Below are 20,196 nucleotides of genomic sequence, written 5' to 3'. Positions count from 1 at the left end.
AGTCTAGCACTTCCTTTGTAGCATGCCAACTTCTCTTATTTAAAAAATGAATAAAATAATTTCTTAAAAATGCAAAAACACAGGTGGGGCAGGAAATGTAGTGGGGATTATGGAAGGTGTCTGTGGGCACATTGGCATCCCTCAATAGCTTTTTGGGGACCCTGGAAAGGAAATTCAAGTCCATGTTCAGTTAGATAAAAGCCCTCCATGAACACGAAGCAGTTTATTCTCATTTTAGTTAAGCATTAGCATTCATGAGCACTTCCTGGGATTGTGCATCCCTTCAGAACACTTTTGGTGAAGAGTTGGTTTTATGTGGATCCTGTCCTTCATCCAAAGATGTAGGTGATTAACTGAACAAAGAAGAAAGAAGGAGAATGATAGAGAAGAAGAAAAAGAACAAATGTGTGTTGTTTGTGTGTGGGGGGGGGGGAATACTAGGAAAAAAGCTTTGGCTGTGACTTGCTGAAGCATATCTGTAATTGTTTCAATAAAACCTGAACAGAACTGTAAATAAAACAGATATTTTTTTAATCAGCTCTGAGAAATTTGGTGTAGTGTTGAGAAACTCAAAACTGTAGACACTGGAAAATGCAAAAAGGGAGAATAGAAGGAGAGGTGTTGGAATAGAGTTACAACAATGCAACTTCATGTTTGTTAGACAATAGAGAAGTGTGGAATAGGTCTCAAATGCCAAGAATGTGGCCACTAACTTGATCCAGATGACAAGACTAGTGGTAAGAATGCTAATTAGCTATTTATGGCAGAAAGCCTGATTTAGCTTCCCTTCAAACAGTTGATTGATTCTGTCATACACTATTAGATCAGTACGCGTAGAACCTTCATTGCTAGTATAAGTGTATCACATAAGACCATCAACACAAAGATAACAACCTCAAAAAATTTAACTTTGAGGGCAGAATCTGCCAGTGCTAGAAACAAAAAGCCTGTAACCAGACAGAACCATTCTCAAAATAAGATGTATTTGCTTTCCACATCACACTTGCTTGGGAGGAAACAAGCAGCAAGAATCCATTCCCACTTAGGAAGGGCAGGAGAAAGAGACAGAGAATTTCAACCTTAGGCTGATATTTCTACTAAGTTGCAGTGCTGTGTCCTGCATGAGCTTTTCTTCTTTGGTATCAAGCTCCTTGTAGTTGCAGCGAAAGCAGCCTGTCTGTCTGAGCCTTGCCCTTGACTCTACCACTGCTAGTCCCTGACTGTTGAGGGTTCAGTTTCTAGAGGCAGATTTATTGCCATGCCCTGGTAAACGAAAAACGACAGGCATATACATGAGAGGTTCATGCAGCCTGCCAAAACAGTGCTCTTTCAAAAGCTGGCAATAAATTGATAATTTTTCATTTGACAGAAAGGGAAAAATATGAAATACACAGGGGCTAATTATATGAGCTGTATTGATTTAATTAAGCTTAAATTAAATCCAATTTAGTTTTACCCTGCCCCACCATTTTTGGAATGTGGTCTGTAGAATGCCATACAAAGACTGAAAAAAATTTCACATTCTTGTTAGGTATTATTATTTGAGGCTAAATCTCATTGAACTCAATCGCTCTTAGTTCTGAGGAGACACACAGGGCGGTTATGTTAAGCCCCCTTCACTTATTCATCAGTGAGCATGCTAAGGACCAAGTGGACTCGATTTCTGTGCATTCAACTAAGCTTGTAAAAGAGACTCTTACAAATATTCTGACAGTATCTCACAGTCTGTAACCAGGTATGACTGGGTTGTGATAGCTGCTCAGACTGATGTTTACATGTTCAGCTAAATGTTCGAAGCAGGGTGGTATGACCTGTGGACATATTCCAACTCTACTTCTATGTATCTACTGAATAGTCAAAAGGAACAACTGAACTGCTCCTACAGTTAGGATTAGGGTTGGACTGTAGTATTAATTGCTTGAGAAATACTGATATAATTACTTCAGAGATGCCCATTCAATATAAAATGATTTAATGGTTTTGCAGAAAACTACAATTTTCCCATTAGAAGTAATGATCCATGATTGTCTAAAATGAAACACAACAGACTGAATAATCCTATTGTTGGAAAGGACTGGAGAAGCCTTTTCTTTTCTTTTCTTTTCTTTTTTCTTTTCTTTTCTTTTTTTTTGCTAATTTCCCATGATGCTGCAGCCTCCTGTGTGTCTGAAAATCTGCTGTGGAAGTTTGATGAGACCTTCCAGAACATCATGAGATGATGTAGGAGGCTGCAGGAGGAACTGGCAGAAATCTCTGAAAGTTTGAGGAGACCCTGCCTTCTTTGACCAGATGGGAATCTACACTGAATCTGGGTTCCCTCCACAAACAAACAAAACCTCTCTGTTTGTGAAAAGCCCACTCCAGGGCCACAATAATAACTGACTGATGTTGTTTTGCTGAAAAAATGTAATCTTATTTTAATTTTATTTTGTTACAGAATAAATAGCAATAACATAGTTAATTAACTCTTAACAATACATTTACTACACCTTGGTTGGCTTCCAAAATTAGCTATGGAAATACCGCCTGAAATATTAAATTTATCATGTGCAGATACTGTACAATCAGATATATGTGAAAAATCCATTTTGAATGTGTTCCATTTTCCCATATCTCTAGTTGTGGCACATGATAAAATTATCAATGAAGCTCCTAATTGGATCCTTAAGCAAAGGGATGTTGCCCTATGAATCATTTTATGTTTGTGGGAGGCAACTTTGGAACTAACAGAGCAGGAATAGGAGCCAGATGTTTTCTGGGAACCTGGCTGGAGTGGAGGCTGTGTGTATTTCCTAACATAGGCAACCATATGGAAGAAAAGGTTGGAAACATCCCATTACAAGTCATATATCACCCATTTGACAGCAAGGATTTCAGCTTGTTTTTATTTAAATCATGAAAGCAGCTGTTCAGCTATCCAGCTGTATTAAATTTAACCCCTTTTCCCCAGAAAAACAAATGTAGTAATTTATGCAATGGTACCCAACAATCTTGGGGCGTCACAACATCTTGTGAAACAAAAATATTCTAATGCAACAATAGTAAAAATGCAATGGTAGATTTGGCACACTTTTTAAATTGCTATAATGTTTGGGCAAAGCAACTGTTACTGTGTCACAAAGCTAACATTTAGATCTATCAGACTTCAGCTTAAGGGAACAGGTTCAGAAGGCTAGTTTGTATTCCCTTTATAACCCAATTTTATGAAGCATTACTGTATGAGGAACATTGTGCTTCCCAGTCAGGATCCTTTGTTTTAAAAAATGGCCTTGAACATGTTTGGGAATGAATCCATCTCATGCTTGTCCTTATTCCTTCCAGTAGCTAAGTTCACTAAGTTAGTGGGATGGCAATATCTTTATTAAGATGTATTCCAAAGTAGAAACTATTTGAAAAGCAGCAATTTTGATTAGCATTACAGACAAAGGCCTGCAGTTTCAATCTTTCACTGTTTAGTGTGAAGACTCCATTTTCAAATATGCCAGAGGAGATTGGCTTGAACTAAATGACTGAAGTTGAGTGATATTCTATTGTCCTATGAAAACCTACATCCAAATGAAGAAACTGTAAACTTACTTTCAGTGTACATCTATTGGCCCAGTCTGTACATGCATTGTATTGCACATATATTAAGTTGTATGTGTATACATTTTTAAAACCAATGGGATGGAAGATGCAGAGAAACAATATAAAGACAGCAGGTCTAACCATTTTAACACTAGTATGGAATAGCTTCAGTGACATATCACTATACTAAGAAGTGGTTCCCCACCTCTCATCTGTGAGGTCAGCTGAGCTAGGCAAAACCACTACCTGTAGAGCAACATAGATCTTAGTTTCCAGGATCAAGAGTCCAACCACTCCTTGTAAGCTGGACTAACAACTGTCATTTGCAGCACAGCAAGCAACAGCTGTAGAACACCAAGAACCTTTTGTCTCCAGGTGGAGTGTTTCCTCCCAGAATACAATGGGGGGGGGGGAAATTCTGTAGACAAGAGAAACAATTACAAAAAGGGAAATATTCCTTGGATTCCTGTTGCAACCAATGGATCAACATTTGGCTGATCTGAAAAAAGTGGATCCTGCACTCTCAGGAAAAACGCTAGGAAGGAAAAAAAAAATAGAAGATCTAGAACAACAAGTAGCTGCTGAATTCTGGTAGCAAATGTGCCTGCAGCTAAGAGAATCCATGCAGTTTCTTCATATGTAGGAAAACGTACCCTTCCATATGTAGCAAACAAGAGAGTATAGAAGTAAACAGCTGCATCTTATTGGACTGCTTAACCATGGATACTAGGGTTGCCATTCATAGAGTGTGATGCAAAAGAGTATCTTATTTTAAGATGTAATTCTTACAGTTTCACTCAGAACAAGGGTTGTTTGCATTTTGCTTAAAAGAAGAACTAGAAGAGATGCAATATATATTAAAAAATCCAGTCTTTTTCAGGGAAAGATTTATAGGTAGACTTGGAAGAAGATTGACAGAATTAATGAAATTCCAGAAAAGGAATGAAGAGAATAATGTCTTTTGAAATCCTGAATTCTGCATCTAGGACATGTTAAACCACAAAATGCTTGGAAGTCAGAAAGCCTGAGAATAATTATTTACTACTTTATCTAACCAGTCACATACATTTCTGTAAATAGACAAGTGATTTATTTGACTGTTTTCTAATATGGGTGGAATTTTACATTAGATACACCAATTATTCTTAACCTCATACATGGCTGCTTTGTTGCTGTCATGGTAGTTCTGTTCTATTATGCTCCACACAAAGGAACATATGCAATATGCATGGGTTTCTTTCAGTGGCATTCATAGGAGGGGGAAAAATGGAAATATTGAAGGCATTTGCAACTGACTCAGTTTAGTGCAAAGAGTAATAGAGAATAAATAAAAGCGGAAATGGTCCTGATGTGTGTGTTCATAAGGCCTGTTATTAACCTAAAGAGCTTGTTTGAATTGCATTATGTTGGCTGGGCTCAGCTCACACATTTTGCTAAACCATGATTTTAAACTCTGGTTTGCTGACTGTGTTGCCACCTGGTGGCCAGCCAGAAGACAGCACTTTGTTTAAAATTCGTTAGACAATGAACTCAAACCAGGGTGAAATGCCAAAAAGGATTGTTATTGAGTACATATTAAAAGAATCACAGGAGGAAGAGATAAAAAGAAATATGCTAATCTATGTCTCTTTAGCTTACCAGCAATCCCACAGAAGAAATGGTAGCTGACAATCCTCCCCAAAGCTGGCAATTCAGACCAAAGCACCTCTCACCCCCACCATACTTTTCTAGCAAGACTAGGAGTATAAACAATAATACCTGAATATGGTTTGTTAGTACATAAGTGACTTGGTCACAACTCAGTTGATCTCCTGCCAGAGATATTTTAAAGTAAGACAGCATCCCACTGGGGATGGTCTGATGACACATCTGTGAATAATTTGGGAATCTAGATAAGTGTTCCTTTGCTATGAATATAGTTATGAGAAACATCATTCTCTTTCCCCATAGCAGGTGTCAGATTAAGGAGCTGGTGGTGTTCTCATTATCTTAACTGTGATAAGTAAGATTACAGATAAGAGGCTTCCAAGTGAGAGTGATTCACAAAACAATGGTGCAAACCACAAAGCTTGCTAAGTAACATACAGTATATATTGCTATAGCTTGCTGAATCTTACATGTGCAGAGCGGGAAAAAGGAGTCCACACCACTATCTTCTCACCCATTGTCTACAGTGCCGATACACTGAACCACACTGACAGATGCTCACAAAAAACCAATCAGCCATATGGTGACTTAGCTGTGTGAACTGATCGGTTAAATGCTTATAATGAATACTTGACCGAAAATCCAGATAAGGGGGAAAAATGACAACCCATAGTCTAAGGCTGTTCCAGGCTACTGACTATCTGTAAATATGAAACTAATGGTTTTGAAAGAGTGCTAGTGATTAAATCTAAATTATCACTGAAATTATTAAAACAAATTCAGCTCAATTACTTTGATAAACCATTTTAATGCTTGCTAATTATGTGGAAAAAGTAATAATAAACCAATTTACTTACCAACTCCACCACTCATCCCAAACACTAGCTAGTTAAGATTACCTTCTATAACTCTTAGGGAATTATTGAAAATATTTTTTTTTTTCTGAGAGAGAGAGAGAGAGAGAGAGAGAGAGAGGAACATAGTGGCAGGATGTAAGATGCAGGCAGGAACAGCATACACTGAGCAGCACAACTAAGTAGCTGGCATTGTGTACAGGAACATCTGCACAGCGTATGGGCTAGACCCAAGTCCAGATGGGAGATTCCACAGAAAGTCATGGAGAATGGCAGGGCTAAGATCCTGTGGGATTTCCAGATCCAGACAGACAGGCAGGTACTTGCCAATCAACCAGACACTGTGGTAGGAGACAAGGACCAGAAGACAGTGGTGGTGATAGATGTAGTGGTGCCAAGTGACAGCAACATTAGGAAGAAGGAGTATGAGAAGCTGGAGAAGTACCAGGGCCTGAAGGAAGAACTAGAGAGGATGTGGAAAGTAAAGGCCAAAGGTGTTTCAGTGGTGGTAGGGGCACTCGGGGCTGTGACTCCTAGGCTGGAGAGTGGCTCCAACAGATCCGAGGAACAACATCAGAGCTCTCTGTCCAGAAGAATGCAGTGGTAGGAACAGCTAGGATACTGTGCAGAACCCTCAAACTCTCAGGCCTCTGGTAGAGAAGTTGAGAAAGACAAATACCACCCATAGGGGTGAGAAGGGAAATTTATATATTTAAAAAGGCTTGAAAACATTTAACCTTCCGGCCTCCTTCTAACTGAACTCTTGTACTTGAAATGCAATAGCAGTTGAGTAACAAATATGCAAACTATTATATTGATTCTGAGTTTAGGTAGAAAAAAATTTTTCCCCAGAAAAAAAAGAAGCTCTGTGGAGACAATTCATTGGCCCATGTGAGCTTATATTTCCATTATTAGTGTAAGGATTTATTATGAACAGACATCGTTGGCTTGTGTTTAATTATATGAAGAGATAGAATGCTATTAATGGATAACAGTATTTTACATAAATACTATCAATGATGACAGATACTCTAAGGAAGTCTACAACTTTAGTCCCCAGATGAATATGCATACCTTTGTGATAAAACTGGAGAGGAGATGAGGTAGGGATGTGTTTCTTTTGTAAACAGCATTTACTTTGGCACTACCTTCCCAGATGAAGATAAAACCTTCTTTGCCATCACTTGCTGCCTTTTGTTTGTTTATTTTATTACAGATAACAAATTAAACCTTGTGCTTTTACCTAGAAGGCATGTGCTTTAAATTATTGCCCACTAGGTTATTTCTCATGTCTTTTTCTTTTACCATGCAGTTTATTGCTATAATCTAATATTGTAAAACTAATTTTTATCTAGAAATGTGAAGTCTCTCTCAGCTGAGTTTCAGTTTGGTAGAAGAGAAAGGAAGGGTGCTGTTAGAAGTACTTTTCATAAAGACAAGCTAATACTGTATATGTGACTTTGAGGCTAAGCCCATCTGTGTAAAATGTTTGGTATATTAATGCACTGGAGGGCAAGAAGAAGAAAATGAACACTGTTAGATGCAGTTTTGGGATTTTCTAGTCTTTTCCCACAATCTGTTTTTATACCACCACCTTGATGATGAGTTCTGGAGATACTCATACTCATGCAAGGTATTTTAGCTGATTCTAAAGTATTGCCCAACTCTTACATTTTGGAATTTTCTTCCTGGATGAACACAACTATCTTCATTTTTTACATATGCCCTGCAAGTAGGGGGTTTGTGAGCATGCATTGCTGTTAGGAACACCTCCCACGTTAGTGGGATTTTAAGCAACCATCACATGGTTGTTAGTATGAATTTCATACTGATTTCATAATCAAAGGCTTCATCTTGAGAGGTAGGGCATTTGTATATATTTACATTTTAACAGCTTTAAGTGCCAAGGGAAAAAAAGACACAATGCATCTAAACAGACAAAACTTGCCTTTCTATGGGAATTATCCATATTTTCAATGCACAGTGTCTGCTGTTTTTCTTTCCTTTAATCAAAACCTTGTCAGAACAGGTAGTTAAAAGTGGAAAGTAGGAGGAAAGAGTTCTGACAAATGCATGTCCTCTCTCTCATTCTCAGGAAAACATCTGTAGCTTCCATAGGAAGCGCTCATTTTTCCCATCAGCCAAGTCCCAGTATACCCTTGGGTCTACTTTTGGCATAGTTCATCAAGTAGGATGCAGTTTATGGCTTAGAACTTATGAGAGAAAGCATTTGGGCCATTCCTTTCCCTGGCAGAACACTGAGAGCAATTCCCAAGGCTTCAAGCCACATGTGAGCCTCTGACCTTTTCTTAGCACACCATGGGAGAGGTTAACAATGGTTGAAACTTCAGCCATCCTTTGACATAGAAGCAAAACAATAACAAGCTCTGCCAGGATACAGCTATGTGGGTTAGATTTTTTCCCCTCTTCTTAAATAGTGTTGGTTTTAGTAGGCAGTGTAAATAAAATGGAAAACAACATTTGAAATGACCGGTTTAAAAAGTCAGTATAAAAATCGCAACCCATACAGATCATGAGAAAAATATCCTATTAGTATTATTATTTAAAATGATTTCATCGCTTATGATTCAGCCTTCACAGGCCAGATGCCCTTCAGATGCATTAGACTTCATTTTCCTTAATTCTCAACCAAGGGCTGGCAGGAACTGAAGTCTCCAAAGCCACCATTAGGGGAAAGCCTGGGTTAGATTATTTCCACCAAAGCCTTCATTGTGTTTGACAGGGCATCACGAAGAGCATACCACTTCAAACATAAAGTGGTGTGTGCTGAATCATTGCTGTTCCATCACTGGCCCCACTGCATCTATCACCTCCTGTATTAAGCATGAATATCTAGGCAGCTTCAAAACTTGAAGCAAATTCTCAGTAAGAGAGGGAATAAAGTGTGGATTTTCTAAGAATCCCTCCCCACACTCTTAGAAAAAGTTGGTTTTGGTGTTGTAGCTCACTTGTTTAATTGGTTCCAATGCTTCACGAGTCAAGGGTTGCCATTTTGCCAGGATTGTAACTGCTTCTTGGAGATCTTATAAACTCATATTTGTGTCATCAGATATAGTTATCTACCCACCTGGTCTTCTGATGGCCTCTTTGCACTTAACTTCCATTTGTCCAATCATTGGTTTCTTCTTCTTGCTTCCTTGTTTTTTGTCCAACTGTTTTTAGCTTCATTATTAGAGAATGATTTTCTCCTGAATTGGACTGCACAGATATTGACAACCACTAGATGTCAGCAAATAAAACCACAAAACCCTTGTCAGTTTGGTGCCATCAAATGATTGCCTGGATTTTTGTAGCCCAGAAGTGGGAGTCTTACTAGTATGTGTATTGTGACCAGTATGAAATGCCTCAGGTTGAATGAACAGAAACCTATATTGAACAGTTATTAAGCAAAGTTCACTAAGTTTGCTTATTGTCCCTCTGATTTTTATACTAATCTGAGGTTTCCACTTGAGATCAAATCAGTTTTCTGAAAAATCTTCATACACAATATGTTTGTGTTGATCAAATAGTCCTAAAACAGTCTAGAAGACAACCTATAGGTACTCTTTTTTGAGACAGCAGAGGGCAGTGTTAATACTGCAGGAGAAAGGCTGATGACTTCCTCCTCTTCCCCCCTCCTTACCCATTATGAATACAAGGCTTCTGTGACAGCTAAAAAAGTACATTGAATTATCACTTTGCCTACAGTTTCTGGAAGAGCACAGGAACTACAGAATAGAGACTGGATATATACTATATGTCACATCTTGCCTCTGCATCAAGCTATGTTTTACTGGTGGGCTTTATTAAAGTTATAACTTTGAATCTGATGAAAGATCATTCAAGAGGGTAAGGAGTGTTGAAGGTATAGAATGTATGGATATTCATATGCTCCTAATTTGACTTAGAGTTTTGTAGATGCTTTTCAGTACATTTTCATATACTGAAGAACTTCCATATTCATTGTAAACTTGATGCTGGCAATGTGCATGCTAGAATGAGTGTAGCACTGTCTCTAGCATTGTTGTGAAAGGGACATTATTAGCCTTTTTTCAGTACTTTATCTAAGAGCATGAAGTTGTAAGAATAGAAGAATATGGAAGGTATGTATTGGCCCCCTCCCATACTCTCTCCAGGGTTAGAATCTGAGATGCAAATATAGCAAAAGCTGTACTCTGGCAAATGAATGTACAGTTGAGCTTCCATATCTGGGCTGCAAAACTCCACATAACTGCTAGTTGGCAGCAAATAGTTAGAATTGTATGTATTTGTTTCCATCTAGTGGCCATCTGCATAAGTACATCAGAATCACAATGCAGTCCTATGATTACATTAACCATCTGAAGTAACTTTGGGTAGAAGAACATGATTAGTCCAAAGTCACCCAGGGAGCTTTGTGGCTGAGCCCAGATTTCTGACTTGTTCTCCAGAGTCCTAGGTTTTGAAGCTCTATGTGAGGGAGTTGAACTAATTTTGTTTTCTTCTTCCATTATAAAAGATAGCTTATTTTTCTAGTAAAAACAGTATATTGTGAAGTACAACTGTGAAAGTGAACATTTGCAGGAAAATACATGAAAGCACAGCCTGTTACATGATGTGCTAATAAATAAAAATAGATTATATTTCTCATTAGGCATTTTGTGTAACTATCGGAAGGGCTTTCATGCACCAACTGAACAGACCTGCCCCTGAACGTTAATACATATGTCAGACAGCAGCCCAGCTAACATGTAACTCGTATCAGTTTGAAGTGAACTTTATATAAGGGGGATGCAAACTTTGGTCACTCAAGGTTCATGTCTCAGTAGTGGTAGTCTTGTACTCAGATGTCTGGAGATATATACAATAATGAATATGGATCGGAGGCATTGCCAGCTGGTATCTAGAAGGCATGGCTATCTTTGTTATGCATAACATCTCCACCATGCTTATATTAAATACTTAGAATCATAGGGAAGGCCCATTTATGAATCCAGGTGGATGTTTAGCTTCCACTTGAACACATCCAATAAAGAGATTTCCACCAATTCTATGGGACATTGCTGTTACTGGTACAAATGTCCCCCTCCTAATGTTCAGTTGCTATCTACCTTTCTGTAATTTACATCCATTCTATGAACTGCACTTTGGAAGGATAATCGATTTTGGCATTCTGCTGTATGAAAAATACTTTTCAGATATTTAGAAAATGCTATCATGTTCTTGCCAAATCATCTTTTCTCAAGTTCCCTTCAGTGGTCATGATTTCTAGTCCCCTGATCATCTTCATTGCCCTTCTATAAAACTGTTCCAATTTTTCCAATTCCAAAAAATGTGGTGTTTTCAACTGGACACAGTAATTTTGATAAGGTCTGACCCAAACCAGAATAGAGTGGGACAAGCCAGTTTGGTCTAGTGGTCAAGGTGCTGGGCTAGAAACCAGGAGACTCTGCATTCTAGTCCCACCTTAGGCATGAAAGCCGGCTGGGTGACCTTGGGCCAGTCTCTCTCTCTCAGCCCAGCCCAACTCACAGGGTGGTTGTTGTATGTTCGCCGCCTTGAGTTATTTATAAAAATACTAAAGACTGGATAGAAAATAAATAAAATAAAAATAAACTATTTTCCATTATTTGAAAAGTATACTTCTATTCATGAAACCTAAAACTGCATTTGCTTTTTTTTTTTGCTGCTGTAACATACTGTTCTGCTTGGATACAATCCAAAAAATGATAGAATGATCTCAGTTCGAATTCAGGGCAAGCCATCTAACATCACAGTGATCCAAATATACGCCCCAACCACAGATGCTGAAGAAGCTGAAGTAGAGCAGTTCTATGAGGATCTGCAGCACCTACTGGACAACACGCCTAAAAGAGATGTTATTTTCATCACAGGAGACTGGAATGCTAAGGTGGGCAGTCAAATGACACCTGGAATTACAGGTAAGCCTGGCCTGGGAGAACAAAACGAAGCAGGACATAGGCTGATAGAATTTTGCCAAGACAACTCACTCTGCATAACAAACACTCTCTTCCAACAACCTAAGAGACGGCTTTAAACATGGACTTCCCCAGATGGACAACACCGAAATCAGATTGATTACATCCTTTGCAGCCAAAGGTGGTGGACATCTATACAGTCGGTAAAAACAAGACCTGGAGCTGACTGTAGTTCAGATCACGAACTTCTTATTGCACAATTTAGGATCAGACTAAAGAGATTAGGGAAGACCCACAGATCAGCTAGATATGAGCTCACTAATATTCCTAAGGAATATGCAGTGGAGGTGAAGAATAGATTTAAGGGACTGGACTTAGTAGATAGGGTCCCAGAAGAACTCTGGACAGAAGTTCGCAACATTGTTCAGGAGGCGGCAACAAAATACATCCCAAAGAAAGAGAAAACCAAGAAGGCAAAATGGCTGTCTGCTGAGACACTAGAAGTAGCCCAAGAAAGAAGGAAAGCAAAAGGCAACAGTGATAGGGGGAGATATGCCCAATTAAATGCAAAATTCCAGAGGTTAGCCAGAAGAGATCAGGAATTATTTTTAAACAAGCAATGCATGGAAGTGGAAGAGGACAATAGAATAGGAAGGACAAGAGACCTCTTCCAGAAAATTAGAACCATTGGTGGTAAATTCCAGGCAAAAATGGGTATGATCAAAAACAAAGGTGGCAAGGACCTAACAGAAGAAGAAGAGATCAAGAAAAGGTGGCAAGAATATACAGAAGACCTGTATAGGAAGGATAACAATATCGGGGATAGCTTTGACGGTGTGGTCAGTGAGCTAGAGCCAGACATCCTGAAGAGTGAGGTTGAATGGGCCTTAAGAAGCATTGCTAATAACAAGGCAGCAGGAGGTGACGGCATCCCAGCTGAACTGTTCAAAATCTTGCAAGATGATGCTGTCAAGGTAATGCATGCTATATGCCAGCAGATTTGGAAAACACAAGAATGGCCATCAGACTGGAAAGAATCAACTTATATCCCCATACCAAAAAAGGGAAACACTAAAGAATGTTCAAACTATCGAACAGTGGCACTCATTTCACATGCCAGTAAGGTAATGCTCAAGATCCTGCAAGGTAGACTTCAGCAATTCATGGAGCGAGAATTGCCAGATGTACAAGCTGGGTTTAGAAAAGGCAGAGGAACTAGGGACCAAATTGCCAATATCCGCTGGATAATGGAAAAAGCCAGGGAGTTTCAGAAAAACATCTATTTCTGTTTTATTGACTATTCTAAAGCCTTTGACTGTGTGGACCATAACAAATTGTGGCAAGTTCTTAGTGGTATGGGGATACCAAGTCATCTTGTATTCCTCCTGAGGAATCTGTATAACGACCAAGTAGCAACAGTAAGAACAGACCACGGAACAACGGACTGGTTTAAGATTGGGAAAGGAGTACGGCAGGGCTGTATACTCTCACCCTACCTATTCAACTTGTACGCAGAACACATCATGCGACATGCTGGGCTTGAGGAATCCAAGGCTGGAGTTAAACTCGCTGCAAGAAACATTAACAATCTCAGATATGCAGATGATACCACTTTGATGGCTGAAAGCGAAGAGGAACTGAGGAGCCTTATGATGAAGGTGAAAGAAGAAAGTGCAAAAGCTGGCTTGCAGCTAAACCTCAAAAAAACCAAGATTATGGCAACCAGCTTGATTGATAACTGGCAAATAGAGGGAGAAAACATAGAGGCAGTGAAAGACTTTTTATTTCTAGGTGTGAAGATTACCACAGATGCTGACTGAAGTCAGGAAATCAGAAGACGCTTAATACTTGGGAGAAGAGCAATGACAAATCTCAATAAAATAGTTAAGAGCAGAGACATCACACTGACAACAAAGGCCGGCATAGTTAAAGCAATGGTGTTCCCTGTAGTAACATATGGCTGCGAGAGCTGGACCATAAGGAAGGCTGAGAGAAGGAAGATCGATGCTTTTGAACTGTGGTGTTGGAGGAAAATTCTGAGTGCCTTGGACTGCAAGAAGATCAAACCAGTCCATCCTCCAGGAAACAAAGCCAGACTGCTCACTTGAGGGAATGATATCAAAGGCAAAACTGAAATACTTTGGCCACATAATGAGAAGACAGGACACCCTGGAGAAGATGCTGATGCTAGGGAGAGTGGAGGGCAAAAGAAAGAGGGGCCGACCAAGGGCAAGGTGGATGGATGATAGTCTAGAGGTGACGGACTCATCCCTGGGGGAGCTGGGGGTGTTGATGACCGACAGGAAGCTCTGGCGTGGGCTGGTCCTTGAAGTCACGAAGAGTTGGAAGCGACTGAACGAATAAACAACAACAAAACATACTGTTCATCTTTATTTGATTTGCAGTCAGCTACTACTCTAAACCTGTTTTACAAGTAGCATTTCCTAGCGAGGTAATTCATCATCCTATATCTTGCATCTGATTTTTGTTTTCTAAATGAAGATTTGTCTCCATTAAATTTCATTCTGTTCTTTCTGTTCCTTTTTCTTACCTATCAAAATTGTTTTCAATTTTAGTTGTGCCTTCTAGGGTATTAGGAGTCAGAATTTTTATAATCTGAAAACTGCATAACTAGTCCTTCTGCTACTGCATCCACAGAATTAAAAATATTGAGTATAGGACCCAGGATGGATCCATTTAGCACCTCACTTAATACCTCTTGCCAATCTGATGATGAGCCATTAACATGCACTCTTTGAGGATGATTTTTGGAGCCATCTATGCACCTACTTAATTGTCATGACATCTATCACACTTAAACAGCTTGCTAATCAACCTGTCATATAGTATTTTGTCAAATGCTTCATCACTGTTAAGACTTATTATGTCTATAGTATTCCTTCAATCTGTTGAGATAGTTACCTGATCAAAAAGTGAAGTAAGATAGTTAATACTTGGGAGAAGATTGATGATTGGTGGAAAAGAGTTAAGAGGCAGCTTTTCTCCCAACCCCAGCCCACAGAGGAAAAAAATTCTAGAGTCTTAGGATAGTTTTACATCCTGAAAAATCCTATTGACTCAGAGAAAGAGAAAGAAGTCACTGTAGTTTGTAGATTCAAATAAATCACTGGCAACATAATTCCTAAATTTTCATATCAAAGTGGAAAGAGCTTTTAACAGTTGTATAAGTAAGTTGCCTATTATGATTTATTTTGTACACTTTCCCAGTGCGAATTATTGCTGTCTAATTTTTCAGCAACAGGATAGTTTGCCTGGTTTATAAAATGAAAAATCGGTGAAATGTAGTTTCTTATGAACTGTTAGTGCAGTGCCGTTTGAGAGCAGGGAAAACATCATTATTCGTTATTTTAGAAACCAAACTTTCCAGTTATGTTAAATACCCCTTTACCTCACCATGTAATTGTCATCAGTAGAGATAAATGTTTTTCTTAACCTTCAAGTCACTGGATTATTATTCCAACATTTGTTAATCATGTTTATTATCTGTCCAACAACCAAAGTTCTCTGAGTTAAAAATTGGTTTAAGTGATTAAAAGGTTCTAAAGATAATAATAAAAAAATACATTGTGTGCAATATGTGTATTTACATACAAACACATACACACACACACACACACACACACACTTCACTATTCCAGGTCAGACCAGATACCAAGTTGAATACAAACTATAAAATGCCTTGGAAGAGAGAAATATCCTTGCCTGGTGCTAATGATACATTAACATAGGAAGGCCAGGAAGTTTTTATTTCCTTATAATGCTCCTCTACATTACATCACTTGGCAGCAGCACGTCAAGATGTCCTCAGAGATTATCAAAGGGCCTGTACAGGCAGAGAAGGTATGAGATAGTAAGTTAAAAGCAAAATAAATGATAAGCAAGCCCTACTCCTCCCCTCAAAACACTACCACTATTCTGCAATTTCAAGCAAAAAATCTCTCCATGCTTACGGCTGCATTCAACATTGCCTGCAGTTATGAACAACTTCAAAAGCTGTCTTGATTGATGGCATGGATGACAAATAAGTATGTACATTCTATCATCTTTTAGCTTGATATTCTGTCAAATTGTTATCAAATTGTCATGCCAGGTTAGACCCATCAGTTTAAATAATGAAAAACCATAGTTTGTAATTATGTTGAGTGGTAACTAGAACGTTGTGCCTTCAGCAATAGAAAAATACTTCAAATGTGCTTAGCTTTGAATTCATCATGTTTCTGTTTTTCTTTTGTAATGGAATTCTAAAAGACTATTTGCTATAGTGTATGTTACTCCAGTTCTTTAATTCTGTATATTCCTTTCCACAAACATTCACTGCATATTAAAACATGGTAAAAAGAAGATGTTTTAAAAATAAATCTTGCACCGTTGCAAGATGGTGTTTGCAAATGAAAAAAATTGCAAACATGTTTAAAAAATTGCACACACATTCTTCACCCGGAGGTGAGACAAGCCCCCTCATTCCTGGACTTTCGAAAAAAACTAAAAACCTGGTTTTTCCAACATGCCTGAAGCGGGAAGGGGAATAGTTATTCCTGGGAATGGCTAGCCCCCTAGAACAGCCCTTTAGACTCATGGATTCCTATAGACTTTCTCAGTCCCTCAGATTTTATATTTTTATTGTCTATTTATATTTACATTTATTGGTTTTATAATTGTACTGAATCTTAACTTTGTTTTTATTGTAAACTGCCCAGAGTCCCTCCTTTGGGGGGGGATGGGTGGTGATAACATTTAATAAATAAAGGGTTTCCCTTCTATAAAGAATAGCTATGGCAGCTTCAGCTGAGAACGTCTTCTGGCTTTTAGTGTCCTACAGTTTGCCTCAAAGGCATCCATTAATTATTTCTCCAGAACAACTCTGCTCTTTAGTCATTGCTGTTGATTTTTTAAAAAAATGGACCCGTTTTTTTAAGCCTTTTTAAAATGTAATGCTTTATCAAATGAACATTTGTGTGATAAGGAACAGTTGCTGAATCATATGCACTTGGAGCATTAAACAAAATAAGAAAAAAATTACTTTATATCTGAAAGAAACACTACTCTTCACCATTCATATTTCAAATTCGCTTCTAAATTGCAGGAGTCAAAAACAGTTTGAATTTCAGAATTAAGACTGTGAATCATAATCTGGATATATTCAGTGCAAACCTGTACATATTTAATCAAAAGTAATTCTCACTAAATTACCTTGAATTACTTCCTGGTGTATAGAGAACTCCAGTATTTATTTAATATTTTAATTTCAGCTCTTTAACATTGCAATATCATTATTCAGTTTTTTAATAGCTGAACATTTCAGTTGTGTGAGACAAAATTAGCCATAAGGTTATTTTTATTACAGAATTTATACAGAACTAGATCTACATGATATTTCTTCTTGGACAATGTCAGTGTAACCTGCATAGCAGTAAACTATAAACATTAAAATAAATATTGTCATTCATACTTCTTTCTGTAAATACATAAGTACAACTGGAGATATAAAACCTATCAAGAAAAAGACTGATTTTTGCAGTTGTAACATGAAGAGTAAAATAAGGTCCAGTGGAATATTTATTTTATACTACATATGTATATTTATTTGGAGACATTTAGGATACATTTTGCTGTCCTAAAGTAATACACTGTCATTGGATTGAAGTAGTAAATATGTTACTTATATTATTGTTGTTATTATTTAGATGATGGGTTATCTCACCTTCTTTCCTTCCTTCCTTAAATGATATTTATATAAGTCCAGTGAATCACAATCAGTTTAACCATATTTTTATCACCACAGCAATTGCTTCTGTGTTTTACATCAAAACTAATGAAAATAAGACAGGCTGGAGGCTCAGAAAGTTTGAATTGCTGTTAACTGAATTTCTGTACTGTTGACAGCATTTAAATGTGTGTCTTTAATTATTGTACAATCCTCAAGAAATTTATTCTGTGTAAGCCCTGGTGGAACTGAATGGGACTGTCCAATTACTAGAGGTCCAGAACATAATCAAGCCCTCACCTTCATGGACATTTTTGGCTTGTTAAAGTCTTTAGAAGACCACAATTAGACCTCTACTTAATTTGTTCCTGGATAATACAACTGATTTTCAATAAATTCTCTGCCCTGTCTCTATATCATTCCAAGCCAACCACAGTTCCTTATATTCGGATGGTCCTCCCATCTTCCCAGCAGCATCTTGAATTTCTATTATGGATACATGCCTCTACTTACTCTTGACTCCTTCCAAACCATATGGCCTCCACAGATTCAATTCCCTGAGGCATGTTCATTGTTGAATACATCATTTTCACAGCATGGGGAGATAACTTGCAGCTGTGGAATGCATCAAGCTAAGTTAACACAGTCCTCTTATTTACTTTCCAGAGCAGACCATTGCAAAGAAAGAGAAAAGGAAAAACAGAGAAGAGATACTAAAGAATGCCCTGCCCACTGGTTTATGCCCTGCCCACTAACAATATGCATCCCTCAACAAATTAGCACACCAATATAAAAACTGACCAGAATATTGGCAATCTTATTTGTTAATGATCCTTCTATGGAATGCAGTTGGAGAGGTTTATGTTCATATTTAATATACCTTGTCTCTTTAGTATATCTTGCATTATTCTGAAATTATTAACAGGTTATTGTATTTTATTTTGTAATTTGAGAACAAAGCTGTCTTCATTACTTTGTATAACTCATAAGCAGGTAAAAATGTCTTTTTGTGTTTATCTTTCATACAACAGGTACTATTTTCCCTCTGCATTGCTTTTTGGGGACTACAGATCATGAAGCAACTCACTTCAAGGGCAGCAAAGCAACACTAAGAAGAATTCTATCAAAATTTTATTTTTTGTGGGGGATAACATTAATCCCTTATACATAATTCTGGCAGAGATTTTTTTTTTCACCTGTTGAAATAACAACATATCACCAAACCTAAGATTAATATGACCCAATTTCTTTATTTGGGAACTTCTGAATTTTCTTCTACGAAACATGTGAAATGTTTTGCCTCAATTTCATCTGTATGCAATGTTATATGTAAATTGAACAATTATATTAATAAAAACTAATTATATTGAGTGGAAATAAACTCGTTTGTTTTCTTTACATGTTAATAAAGTCAAAGGGCTCTTGTCATATAGATGGCAAAGTTCCACTGATTTAAGGTGCCTTGCAAATGAATAATCAAGAGCAGGATTTGCAATTAATCACGTATATACTTTATATTTACAAATGTAAAGGCTGTTCAACCTAGGAATGTTTATTTTTTATTTGACTGTAATACAGTCAAGTGGATAGTATTCCTTTCTTTCCAGAAAAAATGCAAAAGAATTAACCATTAAAAAGCTGATAAAAAGAGTTACAAACAAATACTGAATAACTCAAACTGAAAAGGCCTGGCTTAAGAAAGAAGTCTTAACATATTTCCTAAAAGTAGAAAGAGTGGGGGCTGAACACAACCCAAGAGAGCCTATTTTATAGCTTGGGAGCAACACAAAAGGCTATCCAACGTGCCTCACAATATAGGCAGAAGGTAAAGCCAATATTAAGAGGTATTTGTAGAATAAAGCTCAGACAGACTCATATTGCGATAGGTACTCTCTCCTATATCAAGCCCCAAACCATTCAGTGTTCCAAAGACTAAAGCTAACACCCTTAAGTTGTGCCCAGCAAACAACTGGCAATGACCTGCTCCTAATAGCATGCATTGATTAACACTCTGGCTTTGGCACAACTGGAATCTCAGGTCAGGATGCTGGGCATAAATGATTCCTCAGACAACATCTTTGGCATCAGCTTTTTTTTGTTTTTTTTTGCACCAGATGAAGCTTCCAGACACAGCCTCACATACAGAGTCTTGGATATCTGAAGAAATGTCAGATGCAGGCTCAGAGGCATTCTTGCGAATGCAGATGACACCGGAGGCTGGCACTTTGCTTTGCAACATGTTACTTTTCTGGTTCTTCTTTTAAATGTTTTTTGAAAATATGAAAATAGGCAGGGAACATACCTGGTGCCAAAGGCGATGTTGGAGGGCTCATTTATGCCCAGGATCCTGCCCTGGGGATTCTAGTGGTATAAGCTATTATATTCCTGCTCCTGCTTCCTGCTGTTTAAGCTTTTGATCCTCAGTTGCACATACGGTTACCCTGGACTCTGAACTTCTGCTGTCACCTTGAGTTATTAGCTGTGT

General features: G+C 38.0%; 1 protein-coding gene across 2 annotated transcripts in view; it reads left to right on the top strand.

Moving 5' to 3' along the window:
• AGMO (alkylglycerol monooxygenase) overlaps positions 1-19,081 on the top strand; it is a 147,164-nt gene extending 128,083 nt beyond the window's left edge. For both annotated transcript variants that reach the window (XM_063303717.1, XM_063303718.1), the window contains one exon: positions 18,743-19,081. In XM_063303717.1, coding sequence (XP_063159787.1) covers positions 18,743-18,882 — 140 coding nt within the window. In that variant the 3' untranslated portion in view covers positions 18,883-19,081. The remainder of the gene's footprint in view (positions 1-18,742) is intronic.
• The last annotated feature ends 1,115 nt before the right edge of the window (positions 19,082-20,196 follow it).

The sequence above is a fragment of the Candoia aspera genome, chromosome 4 (assembly GCF_035149785.1).
Source record: "Candoia aspera isolate rCanAsp1 chromosome 4, rCanAsp1.hap2, whole genome shotgun sequence".
Classification (NCBI taxonomy): Eukaryota; Metazoa; Chordata; class Lepidosauria; order Squamata; family Boidae; genus Candoia; species Candoia aspera.
This window is presented reverse-complemented; position numbering and strand designations above follow the sequence as displayed.